Source organism: Triturus cristatus, chromosome 11, assembly GCF_964204655.1.
Source record: "Triturus cristatus chromosome 11, aTriCri1.1, whole genome shotgun sequence".
NCBI lineage: Eukaryota > Metazoa > Chordata > Amphibia > Caudata > Salamandridae > Triturus > Triturus cristatus.
The window spans coordinates 140,389,177-140,410,873 of NC_140594.1; the positions used below are offsets into that span (position 1 = coordinate 140,389,177).

The 21,697-nt window shown below is 44.9% G+C and overlaps 1 protein-coding gene across 12 annotated transcripts in view; it reads left to right on the forward strand.

The window, feature by feature from the left end:
• Nucleotides 1-21,697, forward strand: part of NCOR2 (nuclear receptor corepressor 2) — a 1,213,077-nt gene that overhangs the window by 475,106 nt on the left and 716,274 nt on the right. For all 12 annotated transcript variants that reach the window (XM_085635706.1, XM_085635715.1, XM_085635711.1 and 9 more), the window contains one exon: nucleotides 16,122-16,178. In XM_085635706.1, coding sequence (XP_085491832.1) covers nucleotides 16,122-16,178 — 57 coding nt within the window. The remainder of the gene's footprint in view (nucleotides 1-16,121; nucleotides 16,179-21,697) is intronic.

The following is a 21,697-nucleotide window of genomic DNA, read 5'->3' on the forward strand; positions in this document are numbered from 1 at the left end:
GGGAAATGCTGGATAATGGCCATAGGGTACGCCAACGAGGAGGTTGGTTAAATAATCCGGCTCCTAGGCAACAGCCTTTCGCCTTAGCCCATTTAGCTCCTGCTTTGGATGGGCAGTTATGTGGCACCCACACATTGGTGACAGATAACAGATTCACAGCCTTATCCGGCTTGGAGAACTGCGATTGACTCAGGGCCCCTGTGTCCCCTGGATCATTATCAGTTACTCCTCTTCAGGCTTTAGGGGCAGCAGCTGTGTGCCATACATCAGTGAGGCTTAATAACTTTTTATCTTGGAACATTGCTGGGCTGGCTAATAAGTTCCTCGATGGGTATGTTACGTCAAGCTATACACTATCATTTGCTTACAAGAAACGTGGTCGGTGGTCTGTGACCTTTTTTTGGAAGGCTACAAGGCATTTTATGTCCCGGCCATTCCATCGACAAGTGGTAGACCTAGGGGGGGGCCTAGTCACTTACATTTCGGTGGCCGCTGACTGTAAGTTGCAGGTGACCCCATCTACATATTTAGGAATTCTGGTATTGTCAGTAAGTAGGGGGGACACTAGATGGGGAATCTTTAACTTTTATAACTCGACGGTTCACCCGCATGAGGTGTGCAATATCACCAATCTGGGTGCAATGATAAAACAAACCATGGGCCACAGATTTTGTAACTTTTTGATTTCTGGTGATTTCAATATACACCCTTGCGGCGACCCCTCATCATCCTGCATCTCGGAGTTGGGTTGTCCCCGTATGAGGGGCTTTCATTTTGAACACCATCTTCAAGGGGAACTGTTAACAATATGCTAAATGAACTAGATCTAATGTTCACGATGTCCTTAACTGACCCTCATACCAAGTTCCCTGTACCGACGTTCAAAGGAACTGGAAAAGGATCATTCATTGACTTTATTTTAATTTCTTTGCCGCTACAATCCTTTTGTAGTGGTTTTAACATTGTAGTTAGTGAATTCAGTGACCATAACCCTGCATCAGTCTATATGTCGGGCCCACTATTGATAAAAACAGGGGAGGTTTTGACTAGGGGTACCCTGAAAGCAACTAATGGAAAGCGCAGACTAAAATGGTCCCAGGTGTCTCCCGTTAGTTTGTTCAATAAGGTGAAAACATCTTGTGCCCAGGAGTTAAAATTATGCACATCTGAGAGGTCCACTCCCAACGAGATCCTTGGCGCCTACGAGGTAATAGCGCAAACAGTGGGGGAATTGTTAAGTGCTCCGGCTAGAGGCACTGTGTCACAGGGACCCAGATGGTTTGATGCCAGCTGCTCCAAATCAGCTAAACGGTTGAGGGAAGCTCTGGCAGCAAGACCGAGAATCCAATCCGATATCCGTGGCTGTCTTAGGGAATATTAGCTAGCCCTGGCCAAACGCAAGGGAGCCCTGCAGGAAGATGCTTGGAAAGCGCTGATCGACTCTGGTACTCTGAGGAACAGTGCCAGGTTTTGGAGTGTTGTGAATGGACCGCTGTTTGATAAGGAAGGAGGTGTGGGCCTTACGGCTCACATCACAGAGGAGGAGTGGGTATGTCACTTTAAAACTATGTTTGAATGCCCGCTTGAGCCTACTTAGAGCCCGAAAATAGGAAAGATGCTGTGATAAGCTTTGACATGAATGAGATCCTGGAAGCGATCCAAGGGCTAACCATAAATAAAGCTCCAGGCCCAGACGGGATCCCCCCAGATTTATTCAAATCGGAGCCTCTGTTTTGGGCTCCGATTCTTGAGTCCCTATTTAATGCCGCAGCTAAGAATGGGTGCCCTCAGTCATGGGCTTCTTCAACCATAGTCCCAGTTTTTAAAAAGGGCAATAGAAACAGTATTCACTGTTATAGACCAATCTCGCTTATCGATTCAGTGGTCAAAGTGGTGGGTTGTGTCCTCTTACAGAGACTAACAAGCTGGGCGGATGAGAACAAGATATTGTTGGATGTCCAGTATGGCTTCCGACCGGGGCGCTCCACTGTTGCTCAGTGTCTTAATCTCTTTATGATATTGAATAAATACACTGTAGCACATTCTGGAGCCATCCACCTTGCCTTCATGGATTTGTCATCTGCTTTTGACTGTATAAACAGGACTAAGCTATGGCAGTCTATGGGGGCAATGGGGTTGAAAACCAGCATTGTCAACTTTCTTGAGGACCTGCATTCATCGACCACAGCTAACTTTAGGTACTCTCAAGATCTGCAGGTAACAAGGGACTTCGAGATTAAGAAGGGTGTCCGTCAGGGTTGTATTTTGGCACCTTTTTTATTTAATTTTTATATTAACGATTTATTAAATGTGTTGAGGGCATCTGGAGCTGATTTCCCTTATGTTCCCGTCTTGCTTTACGTGGATGACGCCGTCCTACTATCCAGAACTGAACTGGGTCTCCAAGCTCTTTTAGCTGCATTCTCTGGTTTTATGTCAGACCGGGACTTGTCCATCAATACGTCGAAGTCCTATGTCATGAGGGTGGGGAGGCATATGAAGAGGAGCTTCCAGTTCAGAACCGGTAATGATAAGATTCCCCGTACGAACGTTTTCTCTTATTTAGGGGTCTTATTTGACGATCAACTTAGGTGGGACCCTTTAATTCAGAACAAAAAAGGGGATCTGGTTTGGGCAAATACAGCAATTTTCAATTTTGACTCAAAAGTGGGGAAGAAATCGACTGGTGCAATGTTGCAAGTGCATCAAGCAAAACGTCAAGCGATAGCATCCTATGGCAGTGAGATTTGGGGATACACGGCAACAGAACCCCTCCAGGTAGTGGAAACGTTTTTTAAAAAAGATTATTATGTGTCCCGCGAGGAACTTTGAATATGGCGGTTCACGAGGAATTGGGTGTCCCCTATTTAAGCGACATTCTTGCCTTACGCCCTCTCATTTTCTGGCTAAATTGTTGGTTAAATAAAGACCTAATGCTCACTCATTTGATCTTAAAAAATTGGGCTTAGATAACATGATTCGTATTCCCTGGCTTAGTTATATTAAAAAAGGGTTCGAATGGATTGGGCGGGGCATTCTATTTCTTAACCCAGATGTTATCGTAAGAAAGGATGTGGAATTAACTAAGTCTGCCTTTCTGAGCCGAGGTCCAGAAACCGAGTGTTCGAGCATACCTACCGCTTAAATCAACACCTTTGTCAGAACCATATCTTATGGGGTCCTTGATGACACATGAAAAATTTATTTTAACTAGGTTCCGGTTCAACCTTTTTCACCTCCTGTTAGCGAGGCCCAAGGGGGCTTCCAGAGGTCAAGTGCTAGCGTCCTGTGGCTGCGACGGAAAGTCTCCTCAGGATTTGCTGCACTTTATGGTTTTTTGTAACTTGTATGAAGTCCCCAGGAGGCATTTTTTAGTTCCTATTCTAAAGAAATTAACTTTTAACCAAGTCAGACCAGCTCTTATGTACCTTCAATTGTTGAAGGATGATTGTATCATTTTTATAGTAGGGTTTTTAAAAGCATCTTTGAAATCTAGGCACTTTATGGACATGTAGAGTTTTCTCTTTTAGACATGTTTTTAGATTATTTACAGTAAGGTAACGGAGACTGTTTTATAAAAAAAAAAATAGTGTTAACATTTTATTGTTTTTATGTATTGTATCTGTGTAACTTTTATGGTTTTATTAACAAAAACCGAATAAAGTTTATTGATTGAATGATTGAGTCACAAACAGGGTGAAGAAGGGTTTGTTGAAGTTGTTGAAGAGATGTGTTGGTTTGCCTTGGTGTGAGAGAGGTCTGTCATTGGTTGTCAAAGCTATGTTTGGGGAGGTGCTACTTCTCTATTACTTTTGTTGGGCCCATTTTCTTCTGTGATTTCATGCAACAACAAAAAATGTTCGACGCCCCATGGTTACCCCTTTTCTCCCCTCCTTCCTTACGGCTTGGTCCTCACGACAACACTATCCTAGCTTCGTCCCCTTGGCCTCTTATTCTGTGAAATAGGAGCGGCCGTTGTAATAAGGCATCAGTCAGTCACACAGCATGTGCCTATCTAGTCTGTCAGACAGGGTGGTGTCTCCCTCTACCTCACTGGATCCTTCCATACTTGCAAACAACCCCACATTGCAGCCACCCATACAACACAATCCATTTCAAACAGGAACACCTCGCTGCCATGCAGCCACACACAGGAAAGGCTGCACAGATGGCAGCATGTCACTGCCATCGGTACCAAGCTGAGCCAAGGCACCGCGTCTCTAGCACGAGACCCATGCACCAGAGGGCCGCATTCACTAATAAATGTGGATACCGCTTCTATCAACTTCACGCCTACTAAACGTGGACAGTTTATCATTTCGAAATCCTGTCTCATTTCCGCACATCCACCACGGTGAAAATTGGTTAACCCATTGATAGTGTGTCACCCAAACGCCAGAGTCACTACCCTCTCACCCACGTGATCCTTGCGGATCTCCTGCGGGATCCCAGCACCCCCTGGCATGCGCAGAACCAGCATAGGAACACAGTGCATAAAACATGCAACTTGTTTCATGCATGCTACTGTCATAGCACCACAGTCCATAAAACATGCGACTTGCAGCTTGCTTTATGTATGCTACCATCATAGCGCCATAGTCAGGGCAACTGGAATTATGCGATTGTGTGGCTGCGGGGATTTTCGCACAGTTATAGATTTGCCACATTTGCCACTTAATCCATCATCTGCAGTTTTTAACAAAAAAATGGTTTCTAGCTCAGAGGGTTCAAAAGTTACTACAATTGCAGCGAGATGTGCTGCAGCTCAGTGGCAGGCCCTTTACAAATCGGGTGTTAAACTAGTACTAATGAGGTGCAACCAATGCCCGGGGTTACCAAGTGTAAAAACAATGACATAATGAAGTAATATGTTTACAAAATTGCTGCATTATGCTGCATAATTTGCCTTTTCTTGCCACATAATTTACTCAACCCTGCAGCTTAATTTGGCCCTCTCCTGCTGTATAATTTGAGAGCTAGCAAGACAAGCTTGGGTTTTGACTCATAGGCAGCAGGGCCAAGTCAAAAGTAAAAAATAGAACAAAAAGGATGCCGATGCTGCACAGAATTTAAAGAGAAATTTTGTCAAATGAATAGATTAAATCAAATCCATTTTAACCATTTATTGGCTGTTTTTTAATCAAAAAATATATTTATGCAAATTTTTTTAATTTTTTTGCACGGTAGTATTTAGAACATTTCAACAATATCAGTGAGAATTAAGACAAACATTAAGAAACATTTCAAATATTTACATGACATTACATAGACACATCCATAACATCACACCACTAGCATACCTCAAACATTCAGACAATGAAGCAACATAAATTTGATAATTCTATATACACAATAAGTCCATAAGTGAGAAGCATTTGCAAACTTTCAAAAGCATATATTTTTAGATCTGTTTTGGCAGTTTTTTTAAAACTGAAGGCGAAGACAAGTCAACGTGGGTCAACGCGTTTCGAATCCCTTCACCGGGGATTCTCATCAGGACCAATACTATCTAGGAGAAAGAAGAAGAACACTAAGTTGGACCAACGACCATTTAATCATAACCATTTCAAGGCCGCTATATTCCAATAGTGAGCCTTACCTAAAATTTGACGAAGAAGATGCTCTAATTGGATGGTAGAAGGACTTTACAACCAGGATCTGAAACCATTAGAGTGACAAAGCAGTTTTTTAGACAAAGATTTTGAAAACAGAGTGGAGCAAAGAAAAAGCGCTTCTATCCCTGTGTATGGTCACTGAGCACTGTATTGTACTTACTGTCAGATGTATGTGTAATCGTCTAAACACGTCTTGGGCCCCTTATTTCAATCAGGGTAATTTAGAAACGCTTGAGTCCGAGGTGAAGGGTCAAGGAACAATCAACGGCCGAAATCTGAATGTCAATTAAAAGTCGGCATTAGACAATTGAAGTGCGTATCTCTTTTGGATATTCTCACACGCGCAATCGTGTAGTCTGCATAGTTTCTAAATTGCAAAATACCTGGTAATTCGCATTAGACCCGCGTCCTTGGAGCCGACGTGAACCGTGCACCTGGATAGGTGATTGAAATCGGAGGTTGCGGCCATTTTAACCTCACAGCGAGACTGACTAAAACGGGGCGGTACTGGAGGGATTTCTGGGACGTGTAGTCTTATCTCGTAAATATCCCGTGAAGGTACGAGAACCCGGATATATCAAACTTCTAGAAATCGGGGCCAGTTATGAAAACGGTGCACTTAATATGAACGGCGCCGAATTCAGCTATGTTAATGGCTTTGGACACAGAAATTGTGGTTTTTTTCGTCAATAAAACTTATTGCACTCGAGTGCGCTCAGCTTTGTGATGTTAAAAATTCACATAAGTGTTCCTTTTGGGATGATCTATACGCACATTTGCAGTCTTTTGACAGCGTCTAGCCAGGGGTGAATTATATTCTTTTCCCAATGGGGCCCGTATTCCCAAGAAAATTGAATTGAAGGTTTTTTCGTCAAAGGAAGCTTAATTGCTGGACGATACGCACAGCTTAGTAATGGTCCAGATTCGAATGAGCATTGCTCTTTTTAGGTGGACTCCTCGAACATTTGCAGTGTCTAGCCAAGGGTGAGTCGTACTCGTTACCCAATGGGGCCCGTATTCCATACGAAAGTGGGTGCGTCATCATATCCCCTCATGTATAAAATGGAGCGTTTTGGACTACCACAATCAGAATGTGTGCAGGAATATTTACAAGTTGAAAATCTCGGACAGCTCATTTAATCCTACAACTGATGTGTTAAACTTGATGATGAGCATCGCCTCTCTCTTCACCAGTTTAGCATCGAGGTCGCCTCCTCGGTCATCCTGTGTGACTTTTGAGATCACAGTCCATCTCACATCTCTTTCTGTATGGTTGTTGAGATGCCAATGATTCACCAATGGAGCGTTAATCACCTTCTTACGTATCCTCGATTTGTGTTGCTGTATTCTTGTCCTTACTTCTTGATTTGTTTTCCCGATGTAAAGTTTGTCGCAAGGACAAAGTATCCCATATACAACAAATTTTGTTTTACAATTTGAAAAACAATCATGTTTCCAATGCACATCCCTATGCGTGAAATGGTTTCCTTCGATTGTGGAGTCACAACAGACACATGTCCCACATTTGTGATGCCCCTGTATCGGGGGTAAGTTCAAAAGGCTTCTTATGTCCGGACTCTTTGTTTTGGGTAATGCAGCTCGGACTAGCTGGTTGGCAATACTTTTGTCCTTTTTAAACGCAAATAGCGGGATCTCTTTAAGTGAGGCGTCAAGGTTTTTAATGAGATGCCAATTTTGAGATATGGTCTTCTTGAGCCAATTTGCGGTGGGACTATAGGTCGATACACATACAATCCTGTTAGTTTTTGATTTATCCTTTCTTTCCAACAGTGCATCTCGTGGAGTCCACCATGCTCGTTTGATGGCTTTCTTTAATAGTTTTTTTGGATACCCTCTGGATAGTAGGTTATTTTTCAAATTGTCAGCATAGGTATTCGTCTTTAAAGGTGCAATTTCGGCGAATTCGTAAAAATTGGCCGTATGGCAGGTTATCTCTTAGACTTCTTGGATGGTTACTCGAATAGTGCAAAGCCTTGTTCCTATCAGTTTTTTTCTTGTACAGTGTCGTAACCAAACAGCCGTTGTTGGGATAGATCTCCACGTCTAGAAAGGAAATCTTGCATTTGGAAAAATTCAGACTGAATTTTATGTCTGGTGTTCTGTTATTAAGCCAATTAACAAACTCTTGGAGTTGTCTTTCATCCCCAGTCCACGTTAGGAAAACATCATCGATATCAGGATTGTATGTGTATCGACCTATAGTCCCACCGCAAATTGGCTCAAGAAGACCATATCTCAAAATTGGCATCTCATTAAAAACCTTGACGCCTCACTTAAAGAGATCCCGCTATTTGCGTTTAAAAAGGACAAAAGTATTGCCAACCAGCTAGTCCGAGCTGCATTACCCAAAACAAAGAGTCCGGACATAAGAAGCCTTTTGAACTTACCCCCGATACAGGGGCATCACAAATGTGGGACATGTGTCTGTTGTGACTCCACAATCGAAGGAAACCATTTCACGCATAGGGATGTGCATTGGAAACATGATTGTTTTTCAAATTGTAAAACAAAATTTGTTGTATATGGGATACTTTGTCCTTGCGACAAACTTTACATCGGGAAAACAAATCAAGAAGTAAGGACAAGAATACAGCAACACAAATCGAGGATACGTAAGAAGGTGATTAACGCTCCATTGGTGAATCATTGGCATCTCAACAACCATACAGAAAGAGATGTGAGATGGACTGTGATCTCAAAAGTCACACAGGATGACCGAGGAGGCGACCTCGATGCTAAACTGGTGAAGAGAGAGGCGATGCTCATCATCAAGTTTAACACATCAGTTGTAGGATTAAATGAGCTGTCCGAGATTTTCAACTTGTAAATATTCCTGCACACATTCTGATTGTGGTAGTCCAAAACGCTCCATTTTATACATGAGGGGATATGATGACGCACCCACTTTCGTATGGAATACGGGCCCCATTGGGTAACGAGTACGACTCACCCTTGGCTAGACACTGCAAATGTTCGAGGAGTCCACCTAAAAAGAGCAATGCTCATTCGAATCTGGACCATTACTAAGCTGTGCGTATCGTCCAGCAATTAAGCTTCCTTTGACGAAAAAACCTTCAATTCAATTTTCTTGGGAATACGGGCCCCATTGGGAAAAGAATATAATTCACCCCTGGCTAGACGCTGTCAAAAGACTGCAAATGTGCGTATAGATCATCCCAAAAGGAACACTTATGTGAATTTTTAACATCACAAAGCTGAGCGCACTCGAGTGCAATAAAGTTTTATTGACGAAAAAAACCACAATTTCTGTGTCCAAAGCCATTAACATAGCTGAATTCGGCGCCGTTCATATTACGTGCACCGTTTTCATAACTGGCCCCGATTTCTAGAAGTTTGATATATCCGGGTTCTCGTACCTTCACGGGATATTTACGAGATAAGACTACACGTCCCAGAAATCCCTCCAGTACTGCCCCGTTTTAGTCAGTCTCGCTGTGAGGTTAAAATGGCCGCAACCTCCGATTTCAATCACCTATCCAGGTGCACGGTTCACGTCGGCTCCAAGGACGCGGGTCTAATGCGAATTACCAGGTATTTTGCAATTTAGAAACTATGCAGACTACACGATTGCGCGTGTGAGAATATCCAAAAGAGATACGCACTTCAATTGTCTAATGCCGACTTTTAATTGACATTCAGATTTCGGCCGTTGATTGTTCCTTGACCCTTCACCTCGGACTCAAGCGTTTCTAAATTACCCTGATTGAAATAAGGGGCCCAAGACGTGTTTAGACGATTACACATACATCTGACAGTAAGTACAATACAGTGCTCAGTGACCATACACAGGGATAGAAGCGCTTTTTCTTTGCTCCACTCTGTTTTCAAAATCTTTGTCTAAAAAACTGCTTTGTCACTCTAATGGTTTCAGATCCTGGTTGTAAAGTCCTTCTACCATCCAATTAGAGCATCTTCTTCGTCAAATTTTAGGTAAGGCTCACTATTGGAATATAGCGGCCTTGAAATGGTTATGATTAAATGGTCGTTGGTCCAACTTAGTGTTCTTCTTCTTTCTCCTAGATAGTATTGGTCCTGATGAGAATCCCCGGTGAAGGGATTCGAAACGCGTTGACCCACGTTGACTTGTCTTCGCCTTCAGTTTTAAAAAAACTGCCAAAACAGATCTAAAAATATATGCTTTTGAAAGTTTGCAAATGCTTCTCACTTATGGACTTATTGTGTATATAGAATTATCAAATTTATGTTGCTTCATTGTCTGAATGTTTGAGGTATGCTAGTGGTGTGATGTTATGGATGTGTCTATGTAATGTCATGTAAATATTTGAAATGTTTCTTAATGTTTGTCTTAATTCTCACTGATATTGTTGAAATGTTCTAAATACTACCGTGCAAAAAAATTTGCATAAATATATTTTTTGATTAAAAAACAGCCAATAAATGGTTAAAATGGATTTGATTTAATCTATTCATTTGACAAAATTTCTCTTTAAATTCTGTGCAGCATCGGCATCCTTTTTGTATAATTTGAGAGGCCATGACCATGGTCCATTAGGCACGCAACTTGCTCCACACAACACCACGTCCAAATGCCTTGTGAGTGTTTGGATGTCCCCACATCGCCCCCCACCTGAGAGACCTCTACTGGTTCCCCATTCAGAAAAGATGCCAGATCAAGATTTTCGCGCATGCCTACAAAGCTCGCCATGACCTAGGCCCTGCCTACTACATCAACCACCTACCGAACTTCCACCCACCCTCCAGACACCTGCACTCATGGGCGTAGGAAGTGTGGGGGACGCGGGGGATATATCCCCCCCAGATTTTGGAGTGGGGGGGACACGGGGGACAAGGGTGGGGGGGACGAGGGGACAAAGGAATTTCCCCTCTCCCTTCTGTTATCGCAGGGCCATTAGCACGCGAAAGCGCTACCTAATGGCCCTGCACTTGACCTGCCTGGAGTCAGAGGCCACCCGCCCTCTGCCTTTTGTTATGCTGCAGGAAGGCTCAGCCGTTCTGGGAAGGGCAGAGAACGGAGAACATCTCTTTCTGTCTCTGTCTCGCTCCTGCTTACGTGCTGATTTCAAGAGGCAGCTCTTAAGGTACTCTCTCTTGCCTCTAATTTTCTTTATTTGATCCCCTGTGAAATTGATCCCAAAAAGGCTGAACACTTTGGCTGTAAATGTCCTCATTTTCTGACCGTTTTCTATTGAAAAGAAAAACCTCGGAATGGAGAGAAAAAATAGTTAAATACCTAAATAAAGCAATACAGAGTGGACAGCAGACAGGCCAGACTGTTATTCACACCCACACACATTAGCGCCACTTTACAGAGTTTGCCAGTGAAAGCGCTACTTTCTTTTTTATCTTCTTTCTTTGAACAACATTGTTTTCCCAGGGTGGGTAAGTGCGCCATTCGTAAAGGGACTGCAATACCTGGTTGATGGGTAGTGTGGAAACGTTTAATATGATCGTTTTCAACTTTTTAATTATTTTAGCTTATAAAATGCGGCTCTGTGTTTGGGGATGTGGTCTTTTTTAAACCAAACTGCATACATTTTGAAAGGATATAAGCAATGGACATTGAAAGGGGTCCCTTCCTGGTCCTGTAGCCATGTCTTGAACATTTCAGGCAAAATCACTTACTGATTTCTGAAAAATGAGTTTAAAACCGTTAAGGTAACCATGTTTTTTTCTGATTACAGTTCACATGCTTTGCTTATTCTTGCATTCCCTATGAGTGTTTGCTTTTTCCAGGGTGTTATTCATTTTTTTCAGGCAGCATTTTACTGTTGTCTAGTGCATAATTTGAATTTAGTCGCAGCACAATTGAGTTGTGCTGAAGGCAGTGCGAGTTTCTCTCACTGGGGCAGTATGGTGTTCAGTGTGGGAGAGAATGTGGCACTCTGGCCATAGCTGCTGAATTTGGAACTGGAGAACCATGTTCAGACCTTCATGACCAGTTCACCATACCACACTCCTGACAGAGCTTATTCCGATGCTACACCTTAGAAGGCCCGATAGACCTTAGAAGCCCAGGTGTCTTAGCACCCGCAGGTGGACCTGTCCACCACAATCCAAACTGCAGTTCACTTCCAGTCTTACGGGCAGGCATATGAAGAAGCACATCCTAGATCGACAGTGAATCTGTCAGTGAGGTCACAAGACCCTTGAGGCCAGTCCACCTCACCCATTGGTACCTCCATTGGCCTTTTTCCAGCACTAGCAGTGCAACTTGCCAGGGTTTGGCAATGTAGGATTTACATGCACACCAAACTTAGGGGGTGATTATAATGGCAGTGGGACCGCCACGTCACCCCGTCGGTGGCGGTCCCACTGCCATTGGTGACTGCATCACAGCCCGCCATATTACAATGGCGGGTGGTTACCTGGCGGTCGGAAAGACCAACCACCACGCACCTGACGGGCTTCTTGAGCCCGCCGGTGTGGTGGAGGGGCTCGTGGTTCCTACAATGCTGGTGGTGCCTACCATGCACCGCAGCAGGGATTACGATGTCCCTTACCCGCCAGCTTATCAATGGCGGTTCACCTGCCATGGAAATGCTGGCGAAAGGGACATTGGGGGCCCGTAGCAGGCCCCTTTACCCCTGGCCCCCAGACATGGGTCCTGGGGGGCATCTATGATGCCCCACAACATATCACTGCACAATGTGGCAGGCACCGATATACTTAACATGTTCCTTTTTTTTTTTACTTTGCGGCGGATGATGCAGCCAGCAGCACCTGCTGCAATGTAAAAGATAGGCACTGCGAACACCGTAGTGGCAGTCGCATTGTAATGCCTATCGTGGGGCCTCCACCTTGAAGGCCAGCGGTCCCATTCCCCGATTCGATGGCGGTGGTACTGAAGTCCGCCTGCCATCGTAGTCAGCCCCTAAGTTTGCATTTTATGAATATGATTCAGAGGGAAATAAATTGATGTTTGCAATTTAATTGACTTTGGTTGGCCTCTTATCTATGAGATTTCCCGGTTGAATGTGCCTTTACATTATACATTTTCGGTTGGATGAATTGATTGCATACTACACTCTCCTACAGGTATTAATTTGAGTGTCATTAGGAGTGTCTGGGACCAATTGTTTTCTTAGGAATTGTTTTCTTTACTAACCTTTGCAAAGGGCCCTAAACTTCACAGCAACACAAGTCACATTTCTTTTACTAATTTGGGATCCGTTTGAGCTACAAAACTGTTTTGGAGGAAATCGTTAGATTATTATTATTATTATTATATTAATTTCTAAGGTGCACAGCTACCCACAATGGGGTCTCCCGGCGCCGCAGATGCAGCAGATGATGTATTATGTGGCAAATATGATACAGCCATAGTTAAGTGGAAAACATTTTTCCACTTAATTTTGCCCCAACATTGTAATTGATCAATTTGTAAGTTCCCCAAACCCAAAAGTCGAGTTTGGGCACAATTTGCATTTTAAAAGCAGCCCTATAACACAGGGCTACTTTTAAACTGACCTCAGGCTTCAGCAGTGCACACATGCAAGCGCAGAAAGGGCTGCTGGCCTCTAAACTGCCATGCCCTATTATATTCTAGGGACTTAAAAGTAGTTCTAATCCCCCTGCCCTATTATGTACTAGGGCCTTATAGGAGAGGTCATGCCAATCATAGGGGTACCCTAACCCATAGTGCACCCTAGTGTATGTAGGTGTTTTCACTGTATTTTTAAGTGCCTCTTTCAGAATAGCACTGGCTGTTTAGGCAGAGGCCAGGGTCAGTCAGTCAGGTACCACCAGTACCAGTCAGCAAAAAGTTGGGGAGTGCCTAGGGCGGCTTTGCAACACTAGAGAAACACAAACTCAGAATGTAAAACACAGCACCATGGTTGGGGGGTTCTCTTCAATAATCAGAATTGATTTCTATCCTAATGAACCCATTTTCCAACATTAGGATAGGGAAAGACTGGGGAAAAATCATAACGTTCTAATCTATACATTGAAGTTTTTATGCAGCTCTTTGATGACGGTTAATAGCTCACTGTTCAATGTTAGGATTTTAACTTATAAACTTCAAATACCAAAAGAATATCTCAGACAAAAGCAGTAACTCACTGACCTTTCGAATTAAAACTTTCACTTGACAAGCCTTCGATCTCTCTCAAAAAAAGAACATTAATCACCAAAGTTATCTTCACATTTTTATTGTTGCCTGAAAATTGCTGGAGACCAGGAATGCAGCAGCGGGTACTTTTCAAACCCTAATGCACTTGCAAACATGACGCCCCCACCCTAAGTCAGCGGCCTTGGTTTGCTTTGCGCATTAAGATGCAAGATTCATATATATGTTTTTTTAAACATTTGGTCTCATTACTATATGAATGTAAATAACAATAAAGCATACATGCAAACTGTGACTACATGTCTGCTTTTCTCAATATTTCACTTAGAAAGTATGCAATTGTATTTGTTTAATGGGCGGTGATTTGTATAGGGTCACTGGAAAGTGCACAAGGTTGTCCCTGTCCCCCCCAGAATTTTAGTGTCTCCTACGCCCCTGCCTGCACTCCTCCTCACTTGCCCTCGCAAACCACCCCTCACCCCTGCATCCGCGGCAGTGGTGGCCGCTCCATCCCCTACATCGCTGACCTTCCCCTCCAGCCCCGTACAGCCCCCGCGCTGGCTGACTTCAGAAAGAGACTCAAGGCCTGGCTCTTCCACGGAGACACAGCGCCCAGATACCCCTAAGGATGACAGTGCTGCGCTTTACAAATGCTGCTGATTTGATTTGGAGCGAGGGGGCCGCAGGGTGGTGGTCTTCGGGCCAGCACTCTGGGTATGGTGGAATAGGGCCAGGTGATTGGGTCTTTTCTGATTCGAAGGGCAGACGGTGGATCCAAGAAACGAATAGGAACGCAGCATCCCAAATTACACAGACACCAGACTAGACCGCACACCACAACATTAAATGTCAGTCCTCTTTGTTGGCGAGGTTACTTCGTGAAATGATAGTTGTTTTATCAATCTCTTAAGAGTGGAAAGTCCAGTCTGGCCCCCTACAATTCATCGTGACCTACACGGATATCTGCAGCCTGCGCTCATCCCACTGAGCTGTACCACTAAGTTAGGAGGGTCATGGACGGTTAACACATACCAACATGCTGAGAGGGTTTCTTTTTTAGATCCAAATGTAGGAACCCTTTATTAAACGAAGTGTTGCTGCATTTACGCACTGTCTGGTCACCCTCTCTCGCAGGGTTGGGCAGCGCTGTTATCGTTTGGTCATATGGCAGGGCTCCTATATCTGCATGTATCCGGTATTTGTATAGCGCAAACTAAACACCCAGAGGGGTCTCAAGGCGCTGGGGGCCGACAGGGAGATTAAGCGAGCTTTTACCCAGAGTCACAGTGTGCTGAGCCGGCGCCGGGGATGGAACCGCGAGCCCTGCGCTCCGGAGTCAGCCGCTCTGGCCGCTGCACCACATCTCTGGCCTTTGAACCCTCTGAGGTGATAAAAGGAGTGTTGTTGATTTGTGTAAACAGAGGTTTATGGCTGTAGCGCGCAGATATGCCAAGGATGCATTGTGTTATTTTTATCGCTATTGTTACTATGATTCTTGCTCTGATTTGAGACCAGGCGCGGGCGAAGCGCCTCTTCGGACCCCTGGCACGTGGCGGTCTCAAAGTCTGGCTAATTTAAATGTACTGATCTGCTGTTACCAACATTTACCCGACGCTCAAAGGCAGGGTGCCCTCTGTTGAAAATGTCTTTACTACTTACTGTACAGATGCACTCCAGCGCCTGGGAGCGCCGTTGACACCACGTGGCGCTTTACAATGCTCCATACATTGAATTAAGGCCAACCCTTGCCCAGCCTGTTTAATTAGTAACCACGGAGCCTGTTATGACACGTGTTCCTGTTTTGTGTCACAAGCTTAGGGTGGGAGGTGGGGAAGAGAGAGGGAGTGAGTCAAGGGCAGCTTGAAGCACAGCAGTCACGTGACCCCGCAAGGCGCTGGAGCCCACGGAGGCGATTGCTCGCTTTCTCGCTCTCTGGCTGTGAACGCGCTCCTGGTAATTGAAAAACACTCTGTGGGTTGAAAAATGAAGGAGGGGGGGGGGATTAATCCGTCACCCAAGGGGCGGAAACGCATGCTCTGCCGTGAACAAATGGGGTACAGGGGGGCTTCTTCTGGACTGTGGCTGTATGGCCTTTCAAACCACGTCTCCTGCCAGACGACTACATTGCTTTTAATTCCACGTTTAGCTCTGCTGCAATCCATGAACATGCATTGTATTGTAATTGAATGTAGGTAGCGCTTACTACTCCGACGAGGCGCTGAAGCGCTTTGCGCGTTCCATCTTTTGGAGTTTGGCAAACGCTCCTGGCAAATGCACCTTCCTATAGATAGATGGAGTACCCGAGGGTGCGGGGATCGCCAGCATGCGTAGCAGCGCAGCGCTTGTCTTTCTCACAGCGCAGCATCAGAAGTGTGACGCTAAGCAGGCTTCTCTTTTTGTTTTTTTCTCTGCAGAAGAAGGCTCAGGCCGCCCACAGGATACTGGAAGGATTGGGGCCGCAGGTGGAGTTGGTAAGTGTCGGCGCTGCTTGGCTCGCAGGGAGGTGGGAGGGTGGGTGGGCAGCGGGCCAGCTCCCAGGAGGTCGTGTTAGAAGCTGCTCGGGGCGGAAGTCTGGGGTGTCTGCAGAGCAATCATACTGTGCTCGTTGGGACTTTAACCCTTCATGTGCCCGGCAGCCAGGGACTTTTAATGTTTTAGGAAGCAAAACGTCACGCGGTGTTCAGAGGTCGCTTGTTTCTAGTCTGCATGCTGCTTGCTGATGAGGTAGCCGTCCTCCGTGCATGATGTGATTGGCTTGCAACTCTAAAACTAGCTTTTCTGCCGCCTTGCAAGTAAAAGGGAACGTGTGAGGCCAGTTTGAGGGCCATATGTCGAGGCAAAAGACGTTACATTATAGGACAACTTTTTTTTTGTTGCTTCGTGCTCAACTCATTCGACAGAATTTTCTGCCACGATCGTGGAAAGGGGAGGAGTCAAGCCTGAGGTCTGTTTCCATGTGGATGTCGGTCTGTGACGTCCACTTGCCGCCTGCCTCAGTGGCGAGCGAAGGCTGTGTTATTGTGTTGAGAGGGTGTCACTGTGGCTCAGGGGAGGTCTCGCACGAGGGTGCGGTGAGCGCTCATCGGAGATATTTAGCCGGGGCTGTTGTGATGATCCGTGAGATCAGTCTCATGGGAGTGTGTGTTGCAGTCATGTTTTGAGCAGATTTCTTACAACAAGTTTAAAGCTTTGCTTGTGAATGATGCTGTATACCGTCAACATACCTGCCAACTTGAAGAACAATCTCGCTGTGTGGGGAGAGGGTGGGGCCTTGTGCTGAGAAGTACCTATGATTGTCGAAGGAACAATTGATGGACAGAATGCTGAACAACGCAAACATTCACCCCCAGTCATGGCTTTAAGTGAGATGAAAAAACTGGGGGGGGGGGGGTCTCTCAAGGGGGCGTGGCCAATGTAAGTAAGGGCGTGGCTTAAAACACGTAAGCTAAAAGTTTGTGCTTAGCATAGTGTGCCGCCCGACTGGTATTTTGTGGTTTCTGTCATTGCATCCAGATATATGATACAACAAGTAACATCATACCTACAAGTCAGGACTATTGGCTTTGTCAATGGTTGTTAGTTGCATAAGATAAATAAGCAGCAACTGTGGCTTGTATATAATATTAAAAAAGCTTTCACATAAAGACCTGGTGACACCACGACAATGTTGCTTGAAAAAAACGGACCGCCTGCGCCAGGGCACAAAACGGAGCCCGACAGGGACCTGTTTCAAGGCCTCCTTAAAAAAAACTGCTGGTGCTGAGACCCGGCCCAATAAAAGCCCTGCCCCAAGTCATAAAGATTCATCATTCTTTTCCTCACCCTGCCACCCCAGTTTGGACCCAGCCATATGCAGGTCAGTCTTGACCCTGTTCCTCATGGGAACAGTCCAGCCCGAACTTCCAAGCCACGTCCTACCTGGACCGGAAAAAGCATCCTGGGACCGGTTTCAGGGCATCACCCCTCATCAGCCAGGCTAGCTTTAATCCAGTGGCACAGTAAGCACAGGACCCATGTTTGGGCATACCCTTCCCACTAAGGGCCACAAATGCAAAAGAAACAATTGATGGATGGAATGCTGAACGATGCAAACATTCACCCCCAGTCACAAGTATCTGGGCTTAATCCATCATTCTTATGCTTATCACGCCACCCCAGTTTGGACCAAGCCATATGCAAATCTGTTCCTTATGGGAAGAGTCCAGCCAGGTCTTCCCTAGACCGGAAACAAGCATCCTGGGACCGGTTTTGGGCCATCATCCCTCATCCTATACTAAACCTACATTACAAATATAGGTTTAGTATAGTGCAGTTCATAATGACTAGATTCTAGTGCTGATGTTTTCACGTACTCAGCCTCGGTCCGTGAAGGTAAGGGCGGTGGGACCATGTTGGGGAATGGGGGGCAGATTCAACAGACGACGGAAAATTTAAATAATTCATTTCCCATCTCATCGCCTGTCCAAACCCCCCCCTCCCACCCGCCTTACTGCCCTTAGCTGCACGGGCTGCAGTTGCAGATACTGTTGTAAAAGACATTGAAACTAGATTGGACTCGGTTTAGTTACGCCAGCCAATATATTTTGGGAGCTCTGAGGGTTCATTTTAAACTCGGAAGGAGTGATAATAAGGCACTCCGGGCTTTCTGCCTTCAGATTTCTCCTTGAGTACTTTGTTATGTTGCATAGAACACCACCTACACACTTGTATTATCGCTGCTTGATTGTCCTTATGACACCGATGTCTGTAAGAGCCTGGGTTATGTCAGATTTCAGGACATCCTCCATGTCAAAGATTACCATATAGAGCCACAGTAAATGTATTACTGTGGCTGCCTGTGAAAATCTGGCATGGGTCTGGCCCTTGAGGGTCACATTTGACCCACTCGCGGGCCAGTGTTGGACATGCCGGAATGCAAGACCATGAAGCCCCCTAGGTGCAGTTGTAAGTACTTACATCTACTGTAATATTCTTTAGCATTCTGTCCTTCATTTAGCATCACCCCTGGATTTTCCACGCGACTCCTAATCCTTCACATTTTTCTGCCTCCACCCTGTCGATACACCATTTTCATTTTTCACATACTTTTGGAGTTGTAATGAAACTAATTGAACCTCTGATGATAAGCGTGTCTCAAGTGTAGCTGGGCAGGTATGGTGAATTTCCATAATTCAAGCCATTTGCGGCTTCTGCTGTGAAGACCACGTTACGACCCGCAGTTCTATATCTTTGGCCGCGTTTTCTTCAATGGTGAATTTTTACTGGAGCTGGCTGGCGGGTTTAGTTTTAAGACGCTGCCCATGGAGGTTAAGTGGTTGTAACAGAACTGTTCCATGCGTGCGGTAGAGTTCTGACATCATGAGATTTTTGTTTACGAGGCGTATGGCATCATATTTTTTCATATAGTATCCATGCTCAGTTTGTCTGAATAGAAAGTTTGCTTGTTTTTGATTTGACAACACTGTATTCATATCTCAACAACCATTGTCAACCCGTAAGAAGTCACCTTTGTTAAGATGAAGCACTCGCACATGCCAGGTAGTCTTTTGTTTATTTCAAATTCAAGCTGAAAGATTTTACCTATTTCTTGACCAGTTTTTTCAAAACTGGTTGATGTGACCAAGATACATTTATCAAATTGACAAAGGTCGTATGCGAAGTTAAAGGTAGCCAGAATCTTTTTCAGCCCCCCCCCCGGTTTTTAACACCAAATGTCCACCTTTGCTCCATCCTCGCGGCCCATAGTCCCATGAACATTTCGGTCTTCCTACCACAATTTTTTTTTAACAACATTGAAATGTCAGTTTACTTTCTCATTACACTTGTGAGAAGACCTTTAAGCTGCAGAAAATTGTTAGTCTGTCGTCGATGTCTGTGAGGCAAAGGACATACATATTCACTTCTCTCAACTCCTTTTAACAATCCTATATTTCCATTTTTGTGCACTTTTTTTTGTTTTGTTTTGAGAACTGCGCCCTCCATCTGGAATCAGCACTGTTTCACATTTTATCACTTTATACAGTTCTGTTTTGTTTGGCCGTTCTTGCTTTCAATCTCTGGCTGAAGAGGACATCCGTGTTATTCCACCCTGAGCAACACCTGCTTTTGTTATTTGCCTGCCTGTTATTTTAGCCGCCCCTTGGCCCAGTGCTCTGGCTACTAGACCCATGCTATCCCGGAATGTACCAAGTTGTGTGTGGTCGGGGGAGGAGCCTTGCAGAGGCAAGAATGGTCTAGAAGCAACCTCATCCTAGGAGACTGTGCCAGCGTCTGTGTTATTTTAATCCGCTATTCTTGTGATGCAGTTTTGGGAAGAGATGTTGGCCCCCATAGCTTTGTATGAAACAGAGGAAACTGTATTGACTTGTCTTTTCCTAATCCAGTGAACCATTTCCGGGTTATGAGAAGCACCCGCTGCTCCAGTCTCTTAAGTGTGTGACGCATGGCTCTGAAATGAGCACCAGCTGCTTTCTGATAATTGAATTCATTTTAAACCTCTTGCTGATTGAAACACTTGGTTTTCAGTCTGTTTTTATTGGGATGCGTAGTGCACTGAGTCACTCCATGTGGCAACGTCTCTACTACAAAGGGTGTTTGTTATAGGTCCTGAACTTTCTTTTTTACAAACCACTGAAATCAAGTGGTCCAACCCAAAAGGGTCCTTTAATGTGAACCAAAATTAGAGTGTGTTCATTTGTTAACCCATGGAGTCCCTTTGACAGACAACCACACAATACTGCCACCCTATTAAGTAGTACTTTATAGTTTTTATACAAAAGAACCCTTTTCTCAGTTGTAGATTTAGTCGGGTGTTCTGATGTCACTGTGGTACGCTTATGTTTGGTTCTCACCGGAAGACCCTCCTGTAGGCGCATCCAAAAGAAGTCGCCTCAGTGCTGTGGGCTGTAGGGTCAGTTGATAGAGCATTGCCTTAACACACCAAATTTATGAATGATTTGTAGTGTCGAAATGTCAATTCTGTCTTTGTTACTTGCATTTGGAATGTTTCTCCGTAGTGTCTGTACACACCTAGTGCAAGTGACTATGGTGTCTTGCCTCCTGGTCGCCATGAAGGGTTACATAATCCACATTCAGATCCTGCTACTAAGCTCAACAAAATAAATCAAGAACCTCTAACTCTCAAATCTGTCATCCAAAAACTCATTAAGTCCACCGAAGAGCTGGCCCTTGATCTCTCTTCCAACAGGACCTCACAGGAGATCCTGCATATGATCCAGCTGAAACCCCCGGTCCAGAATTGGAATCCCACTCCCTACCCTAACGCCCCATCCAGACCCGCCAGATCCAAAAACCCATTTTCAGAACCAGATATTCTCTGCCTCCTTCTTGAGTACACCTCTCCTCATTCGTCCATCTCAGTCCCTTCTAGATCTTCACAAACAGCCCCATTGAATGCCCCTAGCTCGACATACCCTAAGCACGGCAATGCGGAAGCCATCCAAAGCATCACACACAACCCTCATAGAGCGCCCAGACTCCATGCCAATGCCCTAAACATTAATAACCTCATGCAGATACCCACTACACAGCCCGCACCCACAGACAGCCTGCACAAATCACACCTGAAATGCATGTTACTTAACTGTAGATCAGCGGTGAAACATGTCACAGACCTTGCAGATCTCATCCTTGCCCAAGAACTTGACCTCCTTATCCTCACAGAAACTTGGCTCAACGACTCCTCTGGCCCTATCCTTGACATACTAGTCCCTCCCAGCCACAACATTATCAGACTCGACCGAGTTAAGAAAACGGGAGGTGGCATCACCTGTATCTTCCGCAACTCTCTCATAGCAAAACAGTCCCCTTCAGCTAATCTCTCATCCTGTGAATACTTATGCATAGACATCACTAGCACACACAGACCCTTATGCAGCCTTCACATCTTCTACCACCCCCCAGGTGATAACCTCGTTCTAATTGAACAAACTATGGAAACCATCTCCTCCAACCTGGGCCGACACTGCCC